The sequence below is a fragment of the Panthera leo genome, chromosome C1 (genome assembly GCF_018350215.1).
Source record: "Panthera leo isolate Ple1 chromosome C1, P.leo_Ple1_pat1.1, whole genome shotgun sequence".
In the NCBI taxonomy this organism is placed as follows: Eukaryota; Metazoa; Chordata; class Mammalia; order Carnivora; family Felidae; genus Panthera; species Panthera leo.
This window is the reverse complement of record NC_056686.1, coordinates 169,725,517-169,749,004: the sequence shown is the minus strand read 5'-3', so window position 1 is coordinate 169,749,004 and position 23,488 is coordinate 169,725,517. Positions and strand designations below refer to the sequence as shown.

Below are 23,488 nucleotides of genomic sequence, written 5' to 3'. Positions count from 1 at the left end.
GTTTGTAAATTGACCTGAAATGGTAAGTTATTTAATTGCCAATAATGATTTTAGTAGAAACAGATAAGTTATATTGATGTCTTTCCCTATAGTGGTTCAATGCACAGAGAAAGACGCAAATTTTTAAGATCTGCACTGAAAGAATTGGCTACTGTCCTCTCTGATCAACCTGGCTTGCTAGGTCCAAAGGTAATTGATTTAATTCTTATTTCAACTACAGGTGTACCGTATTAAAATGAAAAAAATTCGGGGCGCTTGGGTGGCTCAGTCGGTTAAGCGGCCGACTTTGGCTCAGGTCATGATCTTGCGGTCCATGAGTTCGAGCCCCGTGTCGGGCTCTGTGCTGACAGCTCAGAGCCTGGAGACTGTTTGAGATTCTGTGTCTCCCTCTCTCTGACCCTCCTCCCCCGTTCATGCTCTGTCTCTCTCTGTCTCAAAAATAAATAAATGTTAAAAAAAATTATAAATAAAATGAAAAAAATTCTATGTGAAATTTTACTAAAATTTGAATTCTTATTTAACTGTAGGTGTGCCAATTAAAATTTTTAAAAAATTCTCTATGGAAAACTGCTAAAATTTATATTTAACTGAGAATGAATTTGCTTACTTGACATTCATACATCACACCTTCCTGCATTTTTCTCACTTCATGTTTGAATGTGTGCTCCCCTTGATACCTGTCTCTAGGTTTTCTTCTGTGTTCTCGTTTTTGTCTTTGAACTTCATATTATCAGTTCTTGCCAGTGGCTCTCACTTAGACAAAGATTATGAATAGGTTTTGTTAATAATCTTGGCATGAGAATAAGCAAATGTTTTTTGTTTTTTGTTTTTTTTAATTAGGCACTTTTTGTTTTTATGGCATTATCCTTTGCCCGTGATGAAATTATCTGGCTACTTCGTCATGCAGATAATATGCCAAAGAAGAGTGCAGATGACTTTATAGATAAGTAAGTTAGCAACATTTAAAGAGTTATTTTTTGAATATTTTGATGTATGGGATGTGGAATTTGGGGACATTGAAGTTAAATTATTTTGAAAACCTTTTTTAGAGCTTTTCACATTTCATAATAAAGGGATATTTGTAATACACCATTAGATGATATGAATTAAAATGCAGAGTCAGTGTTAGCTTAATATTAGGGCTTGTAATGTTTCCTAAACCTAGATGGTCATAAAGTTCTTATTTGTTTTCTTGCTGTAACCAGTCATATTTTCTTTGGAATTCATTTTTTAAAATGATTCACTACACAAAAATTTAAATAAGAACCTTAATGAACCAAGTGTGTTATATGAAATGTCTTTATCATTTTAGTACACAGTCCTTCAATAGGAATTAATTAGATAAATGAAACAGAAATAAGAGCTTACAGAAAAATCTTAATTCTTCTAATCCTCTAATCCTCTTCCGTTTGTGATTTTTTTAATGATGTAATTTATGAGATACTCTAATGTTATTTTCATTTTGGGTTTTCCTTTATCAACTTTTTAGTCATAGCTGTTTTTTAATTTTTGCTTTCCATCATGGAAATGTCTTTAGGAAGGAATTGACATAAAATTATATTTAACAATGCTTTTTCTAAGAAAAAAACTCTTGTAGTAATATCAGATACATTTTATATTTTCCTTAATGATGAATTTATTTTTTGAAATACTTTTCTTGGATTTTTTAAAAAGGCACATTGCTGAATTAATATTTTACATGGAAGAGCTTAGAGCACATGTAAGGAAATATGGACCTGTAATGCAGAGGTATTATGTGCAGTACCTCTCTGGCTTTGATGCTGTTGTTCTCAATGAACTTGTGCAGGTAAAAACTGTCTCATGTTACTCTCCCTGTTGTTCCTTCCTTCCCTCCTTTCTAGTAACTGATTTGTTTGCTCAGTATAATCTAGTGCCAAGTGATAGATACAAATGTAAACAAGTCATTGTCCTATCTTGTTAAGGGGGATCATCACCCAGAGGGGAGAAAACATTTAGTTGTAGTCAAGTGTTGTAGCATAGTGTTATGCTTAAGTGTGTACAAAGCTCAGACTGAGCACAATTCAGGGAATGATTCTTTACCTGGCAGGTGGAGGTTGGTATACAGTGACCAAATTATAGAGGGCCTTTCAATAGAGGAGGTTAGTCATAAATCTGATTTATTACTTAGATTACTGTGGCTCAGTATGGATGATGGATTGCTGGGGGCCAAGGGAGGAAACAGAGAGATTAGAAGAGAGCTGATGAGAGCCTGAACTTGGACAGTGGCTATGGCAATAAAGAAGAGATGATGGAGACTTTATAATTGATAACCAAGTATTAGATAAAACACAGAAGATGAATCTTTTAGCATAGTATATTAGAAGATGACCAGATTTTTAAAACAAAATTCATCTAGATGTCCTAATAAGATTAAATGTCCTGATTTTATTTTCAATTTGAATTTTCCTCTATTGATTTTTAGTCTTTTTTTTTTTTTTTTGCTTTCCATAATTTAGTCTTTTTCATCTTAATATAGATTTATTTTTATTCCAAATAAGCTAACTATAAGGAAAATTATTTATTTTTTTTACTTCATTTATAAAATCAAGATGTCTAAAAAAGTTCTGTAAGCTAATATACAGTATAAAGGAAGAACAACACAAATTCTCTTTGTATTAAGATTATTCTAGGGGTGCCTGAGTGGCTCAGTCAGTTAAGTATCTGAGACTCTTTACTTCGGCTCAGGTCATGATCTCGTATTCATGAGTTGGAGCCCCACATAGGACTCTGTGCTGACGGTGTGGAGCCTGCTTGGGATTCTGTCTCCTTCCCTCTCTCTCAAAATAAATAAAAATAAACTTAAAAAAAAAGAAAAGACTATTCTAAAGCTACTGGTTTTCCAGAGAAATAACCATACTTTGAAATCCTGATTTTTCTTTTTGAAATCTACCTAAAAAATGTAAATGAGAAAAGAAAATGTCTTTCATGGCATTGTTTACCTTGAATTAAATACTCCTTATAGGTTACTATCCTGAATTGGTGTATTTTTTCCTTTATCCACTAGATGGAGCTCAGATGCTTCCTGTTTACAATGTCCATTAAAAAAGGTCTAGAAAAGCTGATTTTATCTCTAGAATGTTATTGCTTTGCTGTACTTCTATTTTAATAGTTACTACTTAACAGATAAACCAGAGGCTTTTGTGCTATCAGAATGTAAACCAGTCTCCTAGTTTCATGTCAGTTTGAAACTTGTTGTGGCTGGTTGTATATTTTATTAATTTTATAGGTTTATGTTACAGCATTAAAAATTTTAAGTCATTCCGTATCTTTTGGTGTCTTTTTCATCAACTGTATTTTAACAACACTAGGGAGATTAATGTCTTTTTTTCCTAGAATTATAGTACTATAAGTAGCAGTAATACTAATATTAATAATTGTCAGATTTATTGATATTTTATTACATCTATACAACAATCCTCTGAGGATAGGTATGGTTATCATTATTTGTTGAAGAAAATAGACTTTGTGTAACTTGCTCCGTATCACACAGTTCATAAGTAGTAGAGCCAGTATTTGAATTTAGGCTTTAATTACAATGTGTGAGCTTTTTATACCCTCTTCTGTTGTGAAGTACCTGCATAGTGTTTCTAACCATTTGGTAGGATTTAAATTTAGAACTAAGATTAACCTGTTAATATAGTTGATGAAATAGCTCTCAATTTTGTTTTTTGTGGTAAAATATACATTTTCTGCGTTAACTATTTTTAAGTGTACAGTTCAGTGAAATTATGTATGTTCACATTGCGCAGGTTTTGAAAATTATGCTGTTAGTGAGCTAAGCATTCACTTATTAAAAAATGTATTATTTATTATCAACTTCAGATGTACTTTATATGCTATTCATTTTTTTTAGCTGGCTTGAAAGGGATGTTTTTGGTCCTAATCTTACTGAAGTATAATACACACAAAGTCACCTATTTTCAGTGTACAGTTTGAATTTTAGCAACTGTCTGTGTTCGTTCACATTACAGCCACTATAGTCAAGACATAGAAAGTTTCCAACACTTAAAAGTTTTCTTGTGTATCTTTTTCTTGTGTACTGATGCTCTCTCTAAATCCCCGCCAACCATTCATCTCCTTTTGGTCACTTTTGCCTTTTTTTTAACAAAAAATTTTGTATAAATGGAATCATATACTATATAATCTTTGTTTTTTATTTCTTTCGGTTAGTATGTTTTTGAGATTCATCCCTGTTAATGTATGTATCAACATTTCATTCCTGTTTAAGGCTGAAAAATATTCCTTAGTATGGATATACCATCTTGTGTATCCACCCACCAGTTAGTGGACCTATGAATTGTTTCCCCTGTTAGATGTTCTTAACATTATTTTTTGTTTCTTCTTTCAGAATCTTTCTGTTTGCCCTGAAGATGAATCAATCATCATGTCCTCCTTTGTTAACACTATGACTTCCCTGAGTGTAAAACAAGGTAAGTCTTTTAAATAAAAGCATATTTTCTTCTAATTAGGTTTTCAAATTTGATTTTCAAGGAGAGGATTTCACAGTTAATTTTTATAGACTCACTTATTTTTGGACATATTTAATCTGTTCTCTTTTGTCTTAGCTTTGTTCTCTGTGAAACAAAAGTTTCCAAAATGGGTGTGTGACATTTATAAAAATAATGAGAATTATAGCTTGAAATATTTTATTATTCAGCAGGTGAAAAAAGGCATTTTATAATTAAAAAAAAACAACAACAACAAAGAAACATAATGAAGTGTATATGTGGTCCAAGCATCACCTGTGACAATAGTATGTACCATTGATAAAACATTTTAAAAATTGCCAGGCACTTATATTATCCTGTTTAGTCCACATCAATTTTAAAAAGTTCTTTATGCTTTTATTTGGTAGGTTTGGAAACTTAAGGTTTGAGAGTTAACCTCTCCATTATTTAACATGGTTTTCCCAAGCTCTAACAGGTATTAAGTGCTACTATAGGAATTTTAAGTTCCGATCTGTCAATCCCAAAAGTTAATGTCATATACTAGGTTGCTTCTTCATTATTTGAAAACTTCATTCCAACAGATTGGTGTTGTATTTTAGTTTTGTAACCTTTTAAGTAAAGGGTATCCAAATCCTTGAAAATTTGAGTAATAAATACATTTTAGTTTAATCAATATCACACTTAAGTAGTGAAACTGTTGTAAAGTTGGTTGTGATAATTTGGTTTATAAAGAGTTATTTTGAAGAACTTCACTCTGCTGTCCAAAGCTTTTGTTTACAGAATTCCTCAAGCTCTAGTCTAGCTTCTTCAAAATTGACATGTAAGCACACTTAGAAACAGTTTAGGAGAGAAGTCTGTACTTAACACTTCTCTTAGCATAACTCCCTCCTTCTATCAACATTTTTATAGGATTTGAGAATTACTGCCTTGTCTTAGCTATTAAATTATTTTTGGTTTTTTTTTAAGTGTACAGTTTAATAGGGTTAAGTGTATTCACATAATTGCTCAACCAATCTCCAGAACGTTTTCATCTTGAAAACTGAATCTCCATAGCTATTAAATATCAACTTCTCAATTTCCCTCGCCCCTGATATCTGCCATTCTACTTTCTGTTTCTTTGAGTTTGATTACTCTAGGTACCTCATAAGTGGAATCATGCAGTATTTTTCTTTTTGTCACTGACTTATTTCACAACGTATGTCCTCAAGATTCAGCCACACTATAGCATGTGTCAGAATTTCCTTCCTTTTCAAGGCTGAATAATGTACCACATTTTGTTCATCTATTCCACTGTTGGTGGACATTTGGGTTGCTTCTGCCTTTTAGCTGTTATGAATAATGCTGCTGTTGTGAATAATGCTGAACATGGGTTTACAATGATCTCTTTAAGACCCTGCTCTTAATTCTTTTGTGTATATGGCCATAGTTGAATTATCTTGATCTTAAATTTAAAACTGTGATTATATATTTGTTGAAACATTAATTTGCTTTGTAATCTTTTTTCTACTGTTGTAGTTGAAGATGGGGAAGTATTTGATTTCAGAGGAATGAGATTAGATTGGTTTAGGTTACAGGTAAGAATAACTTAATTTTCATTGGCTTTCTGTTTGGATATTTACTATTTTAGCTAATATGGAAACATTACTTAGAAAAAAGTTCATTGTTGTATACCTGTTGAAAAGAGTAACCATAGCCTTGTATAACTGACCATAGTCTTTACCTCAGAAGAAACAGTTTTTTTATTAAGATGTAATTGACATAGAACATTATACTAGTTTCAGGTTTGCAACATCATTACATTAGTACTTATTGCAAAATGGTCACCATAATGTATCTAATTAACATCCATCACTACACATAGTTAGAAATTTGTTTTCTTATGGTGAGAACTTTTTTTTTAATTTAATTTTTTATTTTATAAAATTTACATCCAAATTAGTTAGCATATAGTGGAACAATGATTTTAGGAGTAGATTCCTCAGTGCCCCTTACCCATTTAGCCCATCCCCCTCCCACAACCCCTCCAGTAACCCTCAGTTTGTTCTCCATATTCATGAGTCTCTTCTGTTTTGTCCCCCTCCCTGTTTTTATATTATTTTTGTTTCCCTTCCCTTATGTTCATCTGTTCTGTCTCTTAAAGTCCTCATATGAGTGAAGTCATATGATTTTTGTCTTTCTCTGACTAATTTCACTTAGCATAACACCCTCCAGTTCCATCCACATAGTGGCAAATGGCAAGATTTCATTCTTTTTGATTGCTGAGTAATACTCCAGTGTGTGTGTGTGTGTGTGTGTGTGTGTGTGTGTGTGTGTGTGTATACATACACCACATTTTCTTTATCCATTCATCCATCGATGGACATTTGGGCTCTTTCCATACTTTGGCTATTGTTGATGGTGCTGCTATAAACATGGGGTTGCATGTGCCCCTTTGAAACAGCACATCTGTATCATGTGGATAAATGCCTAATAGTGTAATTGCTGGGTCTTAGGGTAGTTCTATTTTTAGTTTTGTCAGGAACCTCCATAGTGTTTTCCAGAGTGGCTGCACCAGCTTGCATTCCCTACAACAATGCAAAAGAGATCCTCTTTCTCCGTATCCTCGCCAACATCTGTTGTTGCCTGAGTTGTTAATATTAGCCATTCTGACAGGTGTGAGGTGGTATCTCATTGTGGTTTTGATTTGTATTTCCCTAATGATGAGTGATGTTGAGCATTTTTTCATGTGTCAGTTGGCCATCTGGATGTCTTCTTTGGAGAAACATCTATTCATGTCTTTTGCCCATTTCTCCACTGGATGATTTGTTTTTTGGGTGTTGAGTTTGATAAGTTCTTTATAGATTTTACATACTAACCCTTTATCTGATATGTCATTTGCAAATATCTTCTCCCATTCTGTTGGTTGCCTTTTAGTTTTGCTGATTGTTTCCTTCGCTGTGCAGAAGCTTTTCATTTTGATGAGGTCCCAGTCTTTCATTTTTGCTTTTGTTTCACTTGCCTCCAGAGACGTGTTGAGTAAAAAGTTGCTGCAGCCAAGATCAAAGAGGTTTTTGCCTGCTTTCTCCTCGAGGATTTTGATGGCTTCCTGTCTTACATTTAGGTCTTCCATCCATTTTGAGTTTATTTTTGTGTATGGTGTAAGAAAGTGGTCCAGGTTCATTCTTCTGCATGTCGCTGTCCAGTTTTCCCAGCACCACTTGCTGAAGAGACTGTCTTTATTCCATTGGATATTCTTTCCTGCTTTGTTAAAGATTAGTTGGCCATACATTTGTGGGTCCATTTCTGGGTTCTCTATTCTGTTCCATTGATCTGAGTGTCTGTTCTTGTGCCAAGATGAGAACTTTTAAGATCTATTTTATTAGCAACTTTTAAATATGCAATACAGTATTGCTGATACAGTCATCATCCTGTACATGACATCTGCAGGACTTATTTGTTTTATAACTGGAAGTTTGTACCTTTTGGTTACTTTCACCCATATTCCCCAACTCCAGCTCCCCATCTCTGGCAGCCAGCAGTCCATTGTCTACATCTATGAGTTCAGTTTTAAGGGGTTATTTTGTTGTTGTTATTTTTTCAAATTCCATATATAAGTGAGTTCATTGGGTCTTTGCCTTTCTCTGGCTTACGTCACTTAGCACATTGCCTTTGGGGTCCGTGCATGTTGTTGCAAGTGGCAAGATTTACCCCATTTTTTTGGCTGACTAATATTCTTGTATACACACACACGACACACACACACGCACACATTTTTTTTCGCCACAATTTATCTATTTGTCCATCAGTTGCCACTTAGGCTATTTCCATGTCTTCTTGGCTGTTGCAGGTAGTGCTGCAGTGAACAAGCGTTTGTAGATACCTTTTTGAGTTAGTGTTTTCATTTCCTTCAGATAAATACCTAGAAATGGAATTAATTGGATCCTATGGTAGTTCGTTATATTTCTAATTTTTTGAGGAATTTCCATACTGTTTCCAGAGTGACTGCACCCATTTACATTCTCACCAAGAGTGCATGCAGGTTCCCGCTTTTTCCACATTTTTGCCTTGTTACCTCTTGTGTTTTTGATAATAACTTTTCTAACAGGTGTGAGGTGATATCTCATTGTGGTTTTTATTTGCATTTCCCTGATGAGTAATGAGGTTTGAGCACCTCTTCATGTGCTTGTTAACTATCTGGATTTCTTCTTTGGAAAAGAATAACAAGCAGCCAGCTCACAGGCCATAGTTTACCATCCCCTGATGTAGTGCCAAAAGCTGTATTTCTGAAATGCAGAAATAAATGGTATTAGACTTTAAAACTTTTCATTTAATATATAACTCACTTAAATAGTTTTTAAGGGCTTTAAAATTCAAGCTTAAAATCTTTGTATATACTGTAAATTTAATGATGGCATTTAATTGCCCCTTAAATACTTCCAGTAATTATGTGGAAACTGTGGCTCAGTTTTTTTAATAACTGCATATCTTAAAAATACGTATATTTTAAAGTAATACTAATGTGTTCTCATTATAAAATGTCAGAAAACCCAGAGGTAAAGTAGTAGAAAATGAAAGTTTGTACTTTTCCCAGTGTTATGCCCTAGAAATACTAACTTTTAATAAATGGTTTATATCTTTTTAGGTGTTCAAACAGTAAATGGGATTATACTATATATACATATGGTTCAGTACCACAGATTAATTTTTCATTTAATTAAAAAATTATAAGCAATATATGTTTGTGGAAGAAATTTTTAGATCAACTCAGTCTGGCGAAGGACTCCAAGAGCATAATTTTCTGGCAGTCTTCTTTATTTCCTGTGGTACTTTTGCTCTTAGGTTCTTTCCTTTCAACCTCAAAATACATAGGCACTTTTCTTGCTCTTGTTCTTTGTTCTATGATCACGTATTTTTAGAGATGATTTTATAAATGAGACCACAGGTATTAAGTAATTTGCCTGAGATTGCAGAGTTAGGTAATGGTAGATCCGGAAAGAAGACTTGAAATAGCACCATCGCAAATATTAAATGTGCATATATAATACGTTGTTTTCTTCCTATTAAAAATGAAGTTTAGAGATTAACATTTCTTTGTTTTAACTAAAGTTGTGAAAAGTGCAGAAGTAGATCATATGAGGTAAAAATAGAAGTGAAAATTGCTCTGCTAAAGAATATACACATTTAAAATTTTGAAAGTCACTCATTGTAAAAAAAATCGAACTATTTAGTATTAAGTCTCTTGCTGTCAGTTTGTGAGAGTACCTAAACCAACATTTGGGTTCAGAAAATCTTAAGAGATTTAGGTACATTTCAAATTTACTCGTTATTAAATACTTTCAGGATTATTAAGCTTACTCATCTGAAGGATTCACTTGAGAATTTAGCTTGGTTTGGTCATATGGCAGAGTATAAAGCATTTGTTGTAAGCATTAAGAATATAGAATTGATACATCCCTGTGTGTTTTTTTTTTTTTTTTTAATTTTTATGGGATAATTATAAGAATATCACCTGCTGGGGCACCTGGGTGACTCAGTTGGTTAAGCGTCCAACTTCAGCTCAGGTCATGATCTCACGGTTTATGGGTTCAAGCTCTGTGTCAGGCTCTGTGCTGACAGCTCAGAACATGGAGCCTGCTTCGGATTCTGTGTCTCCCTCTCTGCTCCTCCCTCACTCATGCTCTGTCTCTGTCTCTCAAAAGTAAACGTTAAGAAAAATTAAAAAAAAAAAAATACACCTGCTATTTGATTCTTTCATGCGTTGTAGTCTTGCTTTTATCAGTTTGCTAGGGCTGCCGTAACGGAGTCCCAAAGGTGGGTGGCTTAAACAACAGGAATTTATTGTTTTATAGTTTTGGAGGCTAGAAATCCAAAATTAAGGTGTTAGCTGGATTGACTCTGACAGCAGTGAGGGAAAATCTGTTTCATTCTTTTTCCCCAGCTTCTGGTGACTTGCTAGCAATCTTTGATGTTTCTTGGCTTGTAGATGAGTCAATCTAATGGCATTTGCTCTGTCTCTTTTCATATAATCTGTGCATATTTCTGGGTCCAAATTTTTCCTTTTTACAAGGACACCAGTCATATTGGATTATGACCCACTCTAATGACCTCATTTTTAAAAACTTGATTATCTCTGTGAAGACCCTATTTCCAAATCAGGTCACCTTCTGAGGTACTGGGGACTATGACTTCAATATATCTATTTTGTGGACACAATTCAGCCCATAGTGTTTCTCATAATCATGACTAGGACATGCAGTCATTTTCTACTGTATAACTCTTAAGTTTTAGGGACAGTAGGTAGGGCAGAGCATACCAAGGAAGGAAACTGGTATATACAACTTAGCCAGCGAAGTCTTCTCCATGGAAAAAGGGCAGAAGTGCAAGTTGGGAGGCAGTGGCCAGAATCCAGAAGTTTTGCATAGACGATGAAGAACAGGTTAACAGTGAAGGTTCCACTCCTTCATACTCGACCATACGATACAGGAGATAAAATATTGAGCAGTATTATATAATCTATAGAGGAGTACAGATCCTCTTTTGATGATGTTATTAATCTGGCTGTGGAGACAGGCATAACAGATACGGAAAAATTAAATAGCAGTTGAAAATCTAAAAGATTAACTTAAAAGAAGCCGCCGATAGGGTATGATTATTATTAACTACAGTTTTCTTAAGGGAGAAAGCTTTTTCCAAGTGGGAATTGGTAGTAATGACTTTATAGAGAAAGCATCATTTTGTCCAGACATTGAAGGATGGGTAGAAATTGAATAGGACAATAGTTTACACAGGAAAAGGGCAACCAGTGAGGAAAGGACAAGTAAAGAGACTTCTTAGTGTTAAGTATTACTACAAGAAGGAACAGATCTTCACAAGAGATCTGAATGATCTGACTGATCAATGATCAGGTAGAAGGATACAAGTTAACTATAAGCATATGACCAGAGAGAGGTGTAGCATTCTGTAGATATCAGTAATTCTTTTTTTTTTTTTAATGTTTATTTTTGAGAGAGCATGAGTGGGGGCAGGGCAGAGAGAGGGAGACACAGCATCTGAAGCAGGTGCGGGGGCTCGAACTCATGGGCTGCGAGATCATAACCTGAGCCACAGTCAGACCTTGACCAACTGAGCTACCCAGGTGCCCCAATATCAGTAATTCTTGAGTAGAGCAGGGCCTGAAGGATAAGCAGTTGGGAGAATTTTATAGTTTTATGCCTTCACTGGAGTCCTATGCAATTTTGATTCTAAGGTCATTAGTCTCTTACTGGTCATTTTGATTTCTCTTTTTTTCTAATCTTTAAAGAAGAGTACTTTCTCTCTCCATGTATTCTTTGTCATTTTTTTCCTGTTTCCTAAGGCATCTTGTTCCCCTGTGTATTCCAGTAGTCTCTTAAAGCATCTTCAGTTATTTTCTCATTTGTCTTCTTCCCTCTGTCTTCAAATTTACTTGGGTTGTTCATATCTTACACTTTTATTTAAGCCTTTTTTTTAAATAACCTTCTCCTTTCGTTGTTGGCAAGTATTTCATTTTTTTTTTTAATATATGAAATTTATTGTCAAATTGGCTTCCATACAACACCCAGTGCTCATCCCAAAAGATGCCCTCTTCAGTACCCATCACCGACCCGACCCTCCCTCCTACTCCCCCCCCCCCCCCCCCCCGCCATCAACCCTCAGTTTGTTCTCAGTTTTTAACAGTCTCTTATGCTTTGGCTCTCTCCCACTCTAACCTCTTTTTTTTTTTTTTTTTTTTTTTTCCTTCCCCTCCCACCATGGGTTTCTGTTAAGTTTCTCAGGATCCACATAAGAGTGAAAACATATGGTATCTGTCTTTCTCTGTATGGCTTATTTCACTTAGCATCACACTCTCCAGTTGTATTCATGTTGCTACAAAGGGCCATATTTCATTCTTTCTCATTGCCACGTAGTACTCCATTGTGTATATAAACCACAGTTTCTTCATCCATTCATCAGTTGATGGACATTTAGGCTCTTTCCACAATTTGGCTATTGTTGAGAGTGCTGCTGTAAACATTGGGGTACAAGTGCCCCTATGCATCATTACTCCTGTATCCCTTGTTGGCAAGTATTTCAAATGAGTCTTTTTTTTTTAATTTTCTTTTTCAAATGTCTTTTAAATTATCATTTTGTCACCATCCATTTCCTCTGAAATTATTTTCACAGTGATGCTTTAGTTCAGAATTTTTAAATGAGTGTCAATTAATGGAAGTCTTTAGTGACCTCATGGCCACAACAGTGGTTCCTCTTTTTACTCTAAAGCTGATTAAAGGTAATTAAACTTCATTTAAACTTAGTTTATAATAAATATCTGAGTATACTTTGCCATCAGAATATTGCCCTTATTATTCTTTATCCACTCAAAAATGACAAAATATAAAACTGCTTTCTTAGTGAACGGTAACCATCCTTGATGGACCCCTTGCCATTGTAGGGGCTGAGATTTGATTTTTATCTGATTTACAAGGAAAATAATTATTTAGTCTCTTAATGTTTCATGGAAACTGGCAGAAGACATGGGTCCCCTGGGTCAAAGACAAAGGACTTAGCTATTCATTGCACAGGAAGCACCATGAGCATCAACAAATATATGTCATTTTTCTCACTTGCTTTCATGACCCACGCTGGGGGGACCAGATGAATACTATGTATACAGTAGGTTTGTGTTACAGTTAAGGAACACTGAGTTTGATGAGCCCTCCATTTTATTAACAGTAAGCATACTTACTCTTTGATTCAGAGGGAGATGTTACCATTCCTCAAATTTGGCAGCTGCAGATACAGTCTTGAGAAATGGCCTGAGTAATGAGTGCTCTGGGTCTTTCATTCTTGGCATATCCAACATGTGTAGGTACATATGAGATCCTTGAAGGAGTATCTCCCCAAAGCAAGCACCCTGGCCATCATTCATAATTCTTCAGTTGCCCACATCTAGTCATTTCCCAGACTTAACTCTTTTAAATTGCCACCATTGTGGATCAGAGCATCATAATCCTGTCTGGATTATTGTACCGCTGCCTCCTAATAGATCTCTGCCTCCTCTCCTGGTCCTTTTCTGTCCACCTCTCCCCCAGTTCTTCTCTCGACTCCCCCACTACATAGAGCAATCTTTCTGAAATAGTAATTGACCACCACACAGAACCTTTGGGTCACCAAAAGGTTTAAATTCTTTAACATGGTATACAGGGGTCTGCAAGATATGATTGAATCTCTTCTGACACCATTTTCTTTTTCCTCTTTTCATTTTAACTGTAGCCATAGTGAACAGTGTTTATTCTGTAGACACCCCTTCTATTCTTGTCCTTTGCCTTTCTGGAATGCCCACTATCCACTGACAGGATTTTGTTCTTTGATTTGGTACCTTTATAGTTGAGTTTCTTTCCCTATAAACCTATACTGATGGATTTGGTTAAGTTATATCACCTTATTAGCCAACCTACACTAATTTTTACTATCTTCAGTTTTTTTCCAGAATCCATCAATTAGTACAATGTGTTGTCTGGTTTTTAATGATTCAGTATAGTCTAAAACCTCAATGAATCAACATGTACCATACTTATTTTCATCTGAATGTTTCCCATATATGCTTTCTTTCAAGCTAGACTGAAAATACCTTTTGGTAGGGTTAACTTGACAATTCACTGTTTTATGCTTTTGATACTGTAATTGCAGTTTCCTTTGGGGTTCAAGATGAATGACGCATATATTAGATTTTGTTTTATTGGAAGTAGTATTTGAATTTATCTGAAGAAATTTTTAATAGGGATTTCAAGTGTGAGTCACTGTTGACAATTTTAAAAAGTTGATGTTATTAATACAGTGTCAAAATAAACATTAAAAAAAATTTTCAATAGTGTTTTTATCCCCCCTGTAGAATGTCAAGGTTAAAATCATTGGTCCATGCTTAAACAACTTTGTTTTTTGCTGTATTTTCACAGGCATATACTAGTGTTTCCAAGGCTTCACTTAGCCTTGCAGATCACAGAGAACTTGGAAAGATGATGAATACGATAATTTTTCATACAAAAATGGTAGATTCCTTGGTGGAAATGTTGGTGGAAACATCAGATCTCTCCATATTTTGGTATGTGGTAATTTTTTTTCAAATCAGAATTTGAAATTTTTAGTATCCAAATATATCTTTGTTGATTGTTTTTATATTAGTGTAGTCCTTGAGACTATTCAGTAATAAACTCTTAAGAATAAAGGGAATAGGAAAAAAAAAAAAAAGAATAAAGGGAATAGGGGTGCCTGGCTGGCTCAGTTGGAGCATGTGAATCTTGATCTTGAGGTTGTGTATTTGAGCCCCACGTTAGGTGTAGAGATAACTTAAAAATAAAATCTTTAAAAAAAGAGATTATAAAGGGAATAGTTGACAGACAACTTGTTAACAAAAGGAAGTTTACAAAGTAGAGATTTTATGTCTTTTTTTTTTTATTCTCTATAAGAGGAACTCTTACTGTTGTAAATTTATGTTTATATTTTTTTTGAGGTTGTAAGAAACTGTCACGTCAGATTGCCTTAAGGCCCTCTTTTGCATCATTAGATTAAGGAAAAAAAAACTTGTGAATCAAGGTCAAATAGAGCAAATGTTGGGAAGTAAATAGCAAGTAATTTCGCTCTGCTGTATTAAATTAGATGTTAATATAATGATGATGTAGTGACTACTACTCCATTGTTCTCTGTTCTCCTTTGCTCCTATCGTAGCCTCTTTAGTTAAATTTAGCGGTTTACATTTTTTTCCCCCTTTCTCCCCACATAAATGTGATTCTTGAAGTAAGGTCATGTTTTTATTTTCTTAATGTCTAACATAGTAAGTACTTAATAAATGCTTGAATGAATAAGGGCACTTGATTATGATAAAATTAATAAACAGTGGGATCAGGATTTAAACTCAAGTATTCTGGCACCAAAGTTGTGCAGTGTCAACTCTATATCTGCTTCTTGGCCTTTTTTCCTGTAGGGAAGCTGATTGGAATAACCCAGTATTATGTCCCTTTATTTTTACAATGCTGAGATAATCTCAGTGGATAGTGATAGTCATTTCTATGTATTGAAAAGCTGTCATTATGAATAGCTTCTCATTGGTTTTATTTTGGAAGATAACTCAGTCCACACTGATTTTGGCAGTTTGTTAGGATAGCTTTAATTAGCAGTATTGCAGAAGAAATAGAAATCACCAGACGGAAGGCATGAGAGATCTCTTAAAGGAACTCTAGAAACACAGTATATCACTGAAACACAATATATCATATGTTAGATATGCAAAAATTTTAAGATTATTTGGAACCCTGCACTATTGTTGGACTTGAAAAGAAAATGGAGCATTTTATGTTTACATATGTTTGAACTACAGAAAAGTTCCTATTGTAAAAGAAGCTACTGCAATTAAAAAGTCCTTTTCCCTTTTCTTGGAAGTAAAAGTACTTTGAGTAGTATTTAAAATTTGTGATTTGTAGTCATATTTAATTAATTGTTATGCATCTTTTCTTATCACATTCTTATTTTGTCTGTTATATCCAAAATAAAGACATATTCACTACTTCTGGTTGTCTTACTGTTCCAAGATGTACTATATTTTACAGACTCATATTCTTTTATGTTTAATATCTCCTAAATCTGGAAGTAATTTAAAATTGATGGGTGTGTCATTGTTTAATTGACAGTGTTTTTCTTTCCTAGTCGTACATAAAATAATGGTGTTTCTTGCAATTGATAATGACTTAGCTTGGATAAAAATTTGGCAAGGTGAGATTTGAATGTCGTATTCATATGTCATAGATATGGTTTATTTTCTGTTTGAGTTTATTTTAAAATTTGTTAATATACTACAAATAATATTTTTGTTACTCTGTAATGATTGTTGGTGTATGAAAGATACTCTTTGGAAAAATAACTACTCCTCTTATGGTAATAAAGGTTACCAGTTGATAACTTTCACTTACTTGAATCCAATTAAATAAAGTACTATATCATTAAAGTTTTTAACTACAAAAATTGTGATCTAATTTTTGTTTCCTTGTGTAGTTTTTATAGTCGTGCTTTTGAGAAGATGTTTCAACAGTGTTTGGAGTTACCCTCTCAGTCAAGATACTCAATTGCGTTTCCACTGCTTTGCACTCATTTTATGAGTTGCACACATGAACTATGTCCAGAAGAGGTAATTTCAGAGTAGTACTGTGATTTGTATGGCATGCAGAGTAAACTAGAACAAATATGTAGCTGGCTGGGTTTCACAAAGTCACAATTACCTAATCTAGCTTCCTACCTACTTTATCTCTGCAAAATCAGAAGAATGTTTGAATAGATTAAAAAAGCTGTTAATGTTTATTTGCATAGATGGATAAATACACATACATATTTCTAAGAACATGTTATAAAGTCACTTGGAATTACATTTATTAAATGGTGGGTCAGGTATTAATATTTATTGTAAAGTTATATATAGCTATCGATTTTATATGCCTACTTTTCCTGTCAAACTGTTATTGAAAAGACTTGAAAATTGAATGTACACATTACTGACTAAGCATAAACATGTCAAAGAAGAATTTCACTGACTTGTTAATATGATAGATGTAGTACACAAAATTAATATTTGCTAGTATTTGTAAGACATTCACACAGGCACACATAGTTATTGAATAATTGAACTACTCCATAGTTTATTGACAGCAAGTATCTATCAAAAATGTATTCAGTATTTCTTCTAATCTTTAGAGAAGAAATGGCACTTTGTAAATGTGGTAAGAATATATATTAAACTTAAATGGTCCATTTCTTTATAGTTTAACTTAGTGTTGAGTCCCTTTACTTAGAACTACAAAACTTGGAGAAGAGAAACCAACAAATTGCAGTAGCGTTATTAATGTCTCTAAGCATTAGGTTGCAGATTGTATTCCAGCAATGCATTGGAAACTGACTCTGAGAAAGGTTAGCCTGAGGGAAATTCAGCAGGGACACCTTTTAGGATTTTTACCTGCAGGGATACCAACACCACCACATTTAATAGTTTTATAGAGTTTTTAGATTTAATAGATATTTTCTTCAAGCTTTATGCCGAAAATACATTATTAATTTTCCTCACCATCATTCCTCCCATTAAATTACCCATGAAGTCCTCTTAGTTTTATTTGTCTGGTATAAAACAAGAATTTGAATCCGTCTTCTACTTTCCATTGCTTTTGTCACTGTTGTAGCTCAAATTTGCAATATTCTTCATATATACTCCTAAATAGTTTTCCTGTCTTCAGTATTTCTGCCTTTAAGATCACCTGATACAATGCCACCAGAGTACTTCTTTCCTTCTTGAAAAATCCTCAGTGGTTCTCCATTGCATGTAGAGAAAGTAAAAATTTCTCAGCCAGGCATTTAAATTTAACTTCAACAATTTGGAGTCTATACCCATTCTTTTTTTTTTTTCTTTTGCCTTTTAAAAAATTGTGATAAAAATATTTTTTTAATAAACATTTAACTTTATAATATAAGCATGTACCATTTAAATTATTTTCAAATGTGCAACTCATCGGCATTAATTACTTTCACTGTGTTGTGCAACCGTCACCACTACCTATTTGCAAAACTTTTATCACTCCAAGCAGAAACTTGGTGTCATTAAGTAGTAATTTCTCATCCCTCAACCCTTGGTATCCTCTAGTCTACTTTCTGTCTCTAAGAATTTACCTATTCTAGGTAGTTTATAAAGGTGGAACCATGTAGTATTTGTCTTTTTGTGTTGGGCTAATTTCACTTAGCATACTGCTGATGCCTCCCAAATTTTTATCTCCAGCCCAGACCTTTGCCTTTAGTTCTAGATTTTCTGTATATTCTGCTGCAGTTTAGGTATTTGTGACCATCTGAAATGTAACATGTCCAGAATAGAACTATTGATTCTCCACATGTTAACCCATTGCCATCGTTCAAAGCCTTTTCTGCCTTTGGCTCTACCTTTATATATATATCCAAATGCCTACTTCTTATCTTTGTCAAAGCCATATCTTTTTTCCTGGATTATTGTTACAGTGTCCTTACGTGGTATCTCTGCTTCTGACCTTGTTCTCCTAAAATCTGTCTCAGCACTGTAGCAATAGGGTGAGAGCAGATCATGGAGAGACTGTGACATGTTAAGAGACTTTAGTTGTTTTGTTTTCCATCCAGTCTCAGCATTTCTGAGCCACTTGAAGAGAGTAGTGATACCAGATTTGTATTTTAAATTAAGGCTAGTGAATTTGAAGCAGTGGTAATTTAATGTTCTTTTTTCAGGAGTAAATGATAGCAAGGGGTATGTTTCATCTTTCAAAAGTCAGATTTTGCTTAAATGAAATCCTAAATGTTTATAATTTGAAATCTTTCCTTAAGTAAAGTGAACTAATATTTAATTTTATCTGGCCTGGAGATGCAAACCGTTCAGTTTGGCTTCCTGTTAAAGTTTTAAAGGGCATTTAGAATAAAATACATTAAAGTATCATGAGAGAGCTAGGAACAGTTACATTATGTGTTTAAGTATTTTTATATTCTTGTATATTACATTATTTTAGCATAGAAGTATATGTAAATTATACATTCGTTATGTAATTATGGAAGATCTGTAAGGTAAACTTTCAAAAATTTATCTCTTTGTAAAGTGCTACAAACGTGTAGTGCAAAATTTTATAGCATTATATACTCAACATTCCAGTTACCGTTGACAAGAAAACCCTATTAAATTATTGCGACATCCACCAAAACTAAAAAGATACAGAATCCTGTAGAGAGAGATGGATGGATTTGAGTGAGTGTATGTTTACATATACATATCTAATCTCCTAAAAAGTAAATATAATGTTCTTTTTTTCCCCTGTTGTATTTAGAAAATGCACAGGTTTTTTTTTTCTCTTCTGGGTTGATGGGTTTGATTTTAGAGAGTTGAATGCCTTGTGAATTTCTTTGTTTTACTGACTTGATTTCTAACAATTTTAATTAAATACTTAAGCTTTTCTTTTCTGTTGGTACACTACAAAGTTATTCATTGTGTTGAGATATGTATATATGTGTGTGTGTGTGTGTGTGTGTGTGTGTGTGTATATATATATATATATATATATATAATTTAAGATTAGAAAATATTACTCTAAATCTCTTTCACATCCTTTCTTTGATAGTTTAATATTTAAGAACTGGATGCATAGGACCTTGTGAAACTTGGAAATTACATTAAGTTTTTTGTGTTAAGGAAAATATTGGTCCTTTAAGATTCCCGCAATCATTGTAGTTGTATAATCACCAAATACTTACTTTATGTCAACTGTGTAAATACAGTATGGTAGGTTAGTTTGCCCCCCCCCCCCAAAATCTGTAACATTCCCTACTCCCACTCCTTACTATACAGACTTTATTTTCCATGTTTATTTAAAAAGTATTTTAATTCAAACCACTTTCTTATAACTTTTATTATTGTTATTATTCTGCTTTGACAGCGACATCATATTGGAGATCGCAGTCTTTCCTTATGTAATATGTTCTTGGATGAAATGGCCAAACAAGCTCGAAATCTCATCACTGATATTTGCACAGAACAGTGTACTCTCAGTGACCAGGTAAAAATTCACGTGTTTCCGCAAGGACAGGATGTTTGTGTATGAAGGCAAGAAAATAAGCTGTTAGTTGTGTGTGTGTGTGTGTGTGTGTGTGTGTGTGTGTGTGTTTGTGTGTGTGTGTGTGTTAAACTCTTAGTAAATCTCATTACCTCTTCTTGTAAAACTCCATTTTTAGGTTTTTAAAAATTAGCCCATCTTTAGGATTACTTACTGTTTTAAAATCCACCTTTTAGCTTTGTATTCAAGTCCCTTCCTGCTAGCTCAGACTGTCTACTTCACCCTGCATTTGATGCTTTACCAGCTAGTAGTTCTCATTAAATTCTGAACACATCATGTCTTCGCACAGTTTATTCTTCATAGACCTTTTTCCTTCTAGTAATACATTCTCATTCTTTACTTGCCTACTTTGTTTTTACTTATCCTTTAAACTGTAGCCTTTATAGAACCTCTGTGAAGTTTTCTTCACACAAGATTCATCTATTTCTGTTTTCTACCAAGTTGTGCGAGCTCCTTTAGCTAGCTAGGTAATCTACATCTCACTTACACCTCTGTTCTTAGTGCTACATAGTATGGATTCAGCTAAGGTTTGCTTAAATAGTTAATATGTTTTCAAAATAATTGTCACGTAAATTTTCATTTCTTTTTAAATTTAGTTGCTACCCAAGCATTGTGCCAAAACCATTAGTCAAGCAGTGAATAAAAAGTCAAAAAAACAGACTGGTAAGAAAGGGGAACCTGAAAGGGAAAAACCAGGAGTTGAGAGTATGAGGAAAAACAGACTGGTAGTGACCAAGTAAGCCATCCATTTTTATTATATCTTTTTGTTATGAGTAGGAGAATTTTTTCATTTTTTTTATGGCATTAGTACTGAAAGAATGCTAGTAATTGTAAATTCTTCATTTTTCAGCCATTAGTTGTTGTTATTTTACCTTTGTGAACTTGAGTAGGTAGTGCTAATTTCCAAAATACAGATTTTAGATTTTTAAAGAAAATTCATGTAATAGGTAATATTTGTCTTTATATAGTGAGTACTAAAGGCCAAGAATCTGTCTAGAAATCTGTCTAGTAATTTTACATTTATTTAAAATCTAATAATCTGAGACTTTATTTTGGCATGTTGTCATATTAGAACATATATCATTTTTAAAGTGGATATATCAGACTAGATATTATTAAGGGCCATGTGTTTGTTTAGAGGGTAGGCATTGGTGGGCAATAATGAATCAATATTTGTTTAAAGTAGATTTCCTACTACTTTGCTTTTTTATGTTGAACAAGCTATTTGCCATTTTGTAGACTATTTTCTTCCTCCAATACCAAAGATATAGCAAGATTTGGAAATGATTGTCTTTATGAGCATGTAATAAACTTTCTTGTCTATAAAATCAGTAAAGTCATTATTATCTGAATGTAGAAACATGAATGATGCTATCTTTAGAAAATTGCTCTCATATGTTTGTAATATTTTTAAAGATTTTGAACTTGTCAGTTTAGGGAAGAAAAATATTGAATTCTGCAATTGTAATTCTCAAATAAGGTCTGATATATTTATAAAATTAATTTTGTATTGCTGTGATGAAATGTTTAACATTTTATTTACTATTAATATTTTTTCAGCCTTGATAAATTGCACACTGCACTTTCTGAGTTGTGTTTCTCTATAAATTATGTACCAAACATGGTAGTTTGGGAACATACCTTTACCCCACGAGAATATTTGACGTCTCATCTGGAAATCCGCTTTACTAAGTAAGAGAGAATATGAACTTTTTGTTGGTTCAGCTGATGGGTTTGTTATAGTCTTCATATGTATATGGTGTTTCCTTTTATGAGGAAAAGTATTAGAACTGATGTAGTATCAAGAATAACGAATGGGGAAGTATAAAGAATAGTGAACTGGGAATTATGTTATGCAGATTCTTGTCTCATACTTGTTATTAACTAGTTGTAACATTGGACAAAGCAGTTAATCTCTGTGAGCCTTAGCTTTTGTATAAACAAAATGAGAAGACTGGAGCAAATCTGTGTATTTCAGCTGGTAGGTAGCAACCAAGTAGTGTCATGAAATCAGTGTAGAAGGTTGTTGTAGTCAACATTTAAAGAAAGAAGAGGGAGGGGAAGGAAAAGAAACAAGGAAGAATAAACAAACGAACAATAAAGAACCAGTGCACTGTATGTAGTAAATATAAATGTTGCTTCATGAAACTCTTTGCTATGTATATGTATATATGTACTGAGTTGTGATGCTAACTACATATCTTATAGTTGGTCTAGTCAAATGTTTGAAAATATCAGGAGTAGATAAACACTTGTTTTTTCTTTTTTTTTTTTAATCTTTTTAAAAAATTTCTTTTAACATTTGTTTATTTTTGAGACAGAGAAATAGACAGAACATGAGTGGGGGAGGGGCAGAGAGAGAGGGAGACACAGAATCCGAAGCAGGCTCTAGGCTCTGAGCTTTTACTACAGAGCCCCATGCGGGGCTTGAACTTATAAACTGCAAGATCATGACCTGAGCCGAAGTCGGACACTTAACTGACTGAGCTACCCAGGCGCCCCAACTCTTGTTTTTTCTGAATTCAAATGTATGCTGTTAGGCCAGTAGAATTCTAGACTCTTGAGGCACTCAATCTTAATTAGAGTTTTATAAGTCTTATATATGTTTTTAAAGTTACATACTTGTTAAAGAAAATATTGATTAATTTGAGTAGTTTTTCCTGAAGGCCTTAAAACACTTTATAAACCAAAATTTAGCCAAAGATTTTTTTCAAAGGTTTGTAGTCATTAACAAGTAGTATCTGCGCCATGTGCTTCACAGTGTGTTAAGTTCTGTGAGTAGTAATAAAACAGTATAAAGCTGAGAGCTATAGTTTGTGAGAAGACTTTAACAATTAGAGAACAAAATAGGAGAATGTATAAGTGGGCACTAAATTGTGTGTTAAGTCATCACTTGCCTAGTCAGGTGTTAAACAAAGACTGTCTTTTGCTATCCTAAATTAGTAACGTAGGCAGCCTCACAGTGAAACCCAGAATAGTATTTAGACGAAAGGGACATTACAGCTTCTGGTATTTATTATTCTCTAGTCAGCGGGGTGGTAGAGTTGTGGGTGGAAGATAGAGCTCACTTTTCAGCTCCCTTGTTTTCCTTCTGTAAGTATGTTCTCCACAGAGAAACATGTTCTTGTAACAAAACATCCACTTAGTGATCAGGATCAAGGCAAAGCTGTAAACTTGTTTACGGGGAAAGATTTTTTTGCCAAAACAAATAGCTGTGTTGGTTGGGTTTTACTGATCACTTGAGCACAATCTTAGGACTTTAGGGGTTATATACAAGGATAGCAATTATTGCCTTGAATCCTTGTTTTCTGGGATTGTTGTCTATTGATGGGGTTTGTCATTGTCTTTAAGGATTTATCCTTACAAATACAAGTCTAAGATCTTTATAAATCC

The 23,488-nt window shown here is 33.8% G+C and overlaps 1 protein-coding gene across 1 annotated transcript in view; it reads left to right on the top strand.

Moving 5' to 3' along the window:
* NCKAP1 (NCK associated protein 1) overlaps positions 1 to 23,488 on the top strand; it is a 109,534-nt gene that overhangs the window by 53,585 nt on the left and 32,461 nt on the right. Inside the window, exons 11-20 of the mRNA XM_042949337.1 lie at positions 93 to 189; positions 841 to 947; positions 1,675 to 1,807; positions 4,370 to 4,451; positions 5,985 to 6,043; positions 14,402 to 14,547; positions 16,491 to 16,623; positions 19,919 to 20,038; positions 20,692 to 20,831; positions 21,656 to 21,787. Coding sequence (XP_042805271.1) covers positions 93 to 189; positions 841 to 947; positions 1,675 to 1,807; positions 4,370 to 4,451; positions 5,985 to 6,043; positions 14,402 to 14,547; positions 16,491 to 16,623; positions 19,919 to 20,038; positions 20,692 to 20,831; positions 21,656 to 21,787 — 1,149 coding nt within the window. The remainder of the gene's footprint in view (positions 1 to 92; positions 190 to 840; positions 948 to 1,674; positions 1,808 to 4,369; positions 4,452 to 5,984; positions 6,044 to 14,401; positions 14,548 to 16,490; positions 16,624 to 19,918; positions 20,039 to 20,691; positions 20,832 to 21,655; positions 21,788 to 23,488) is intronic.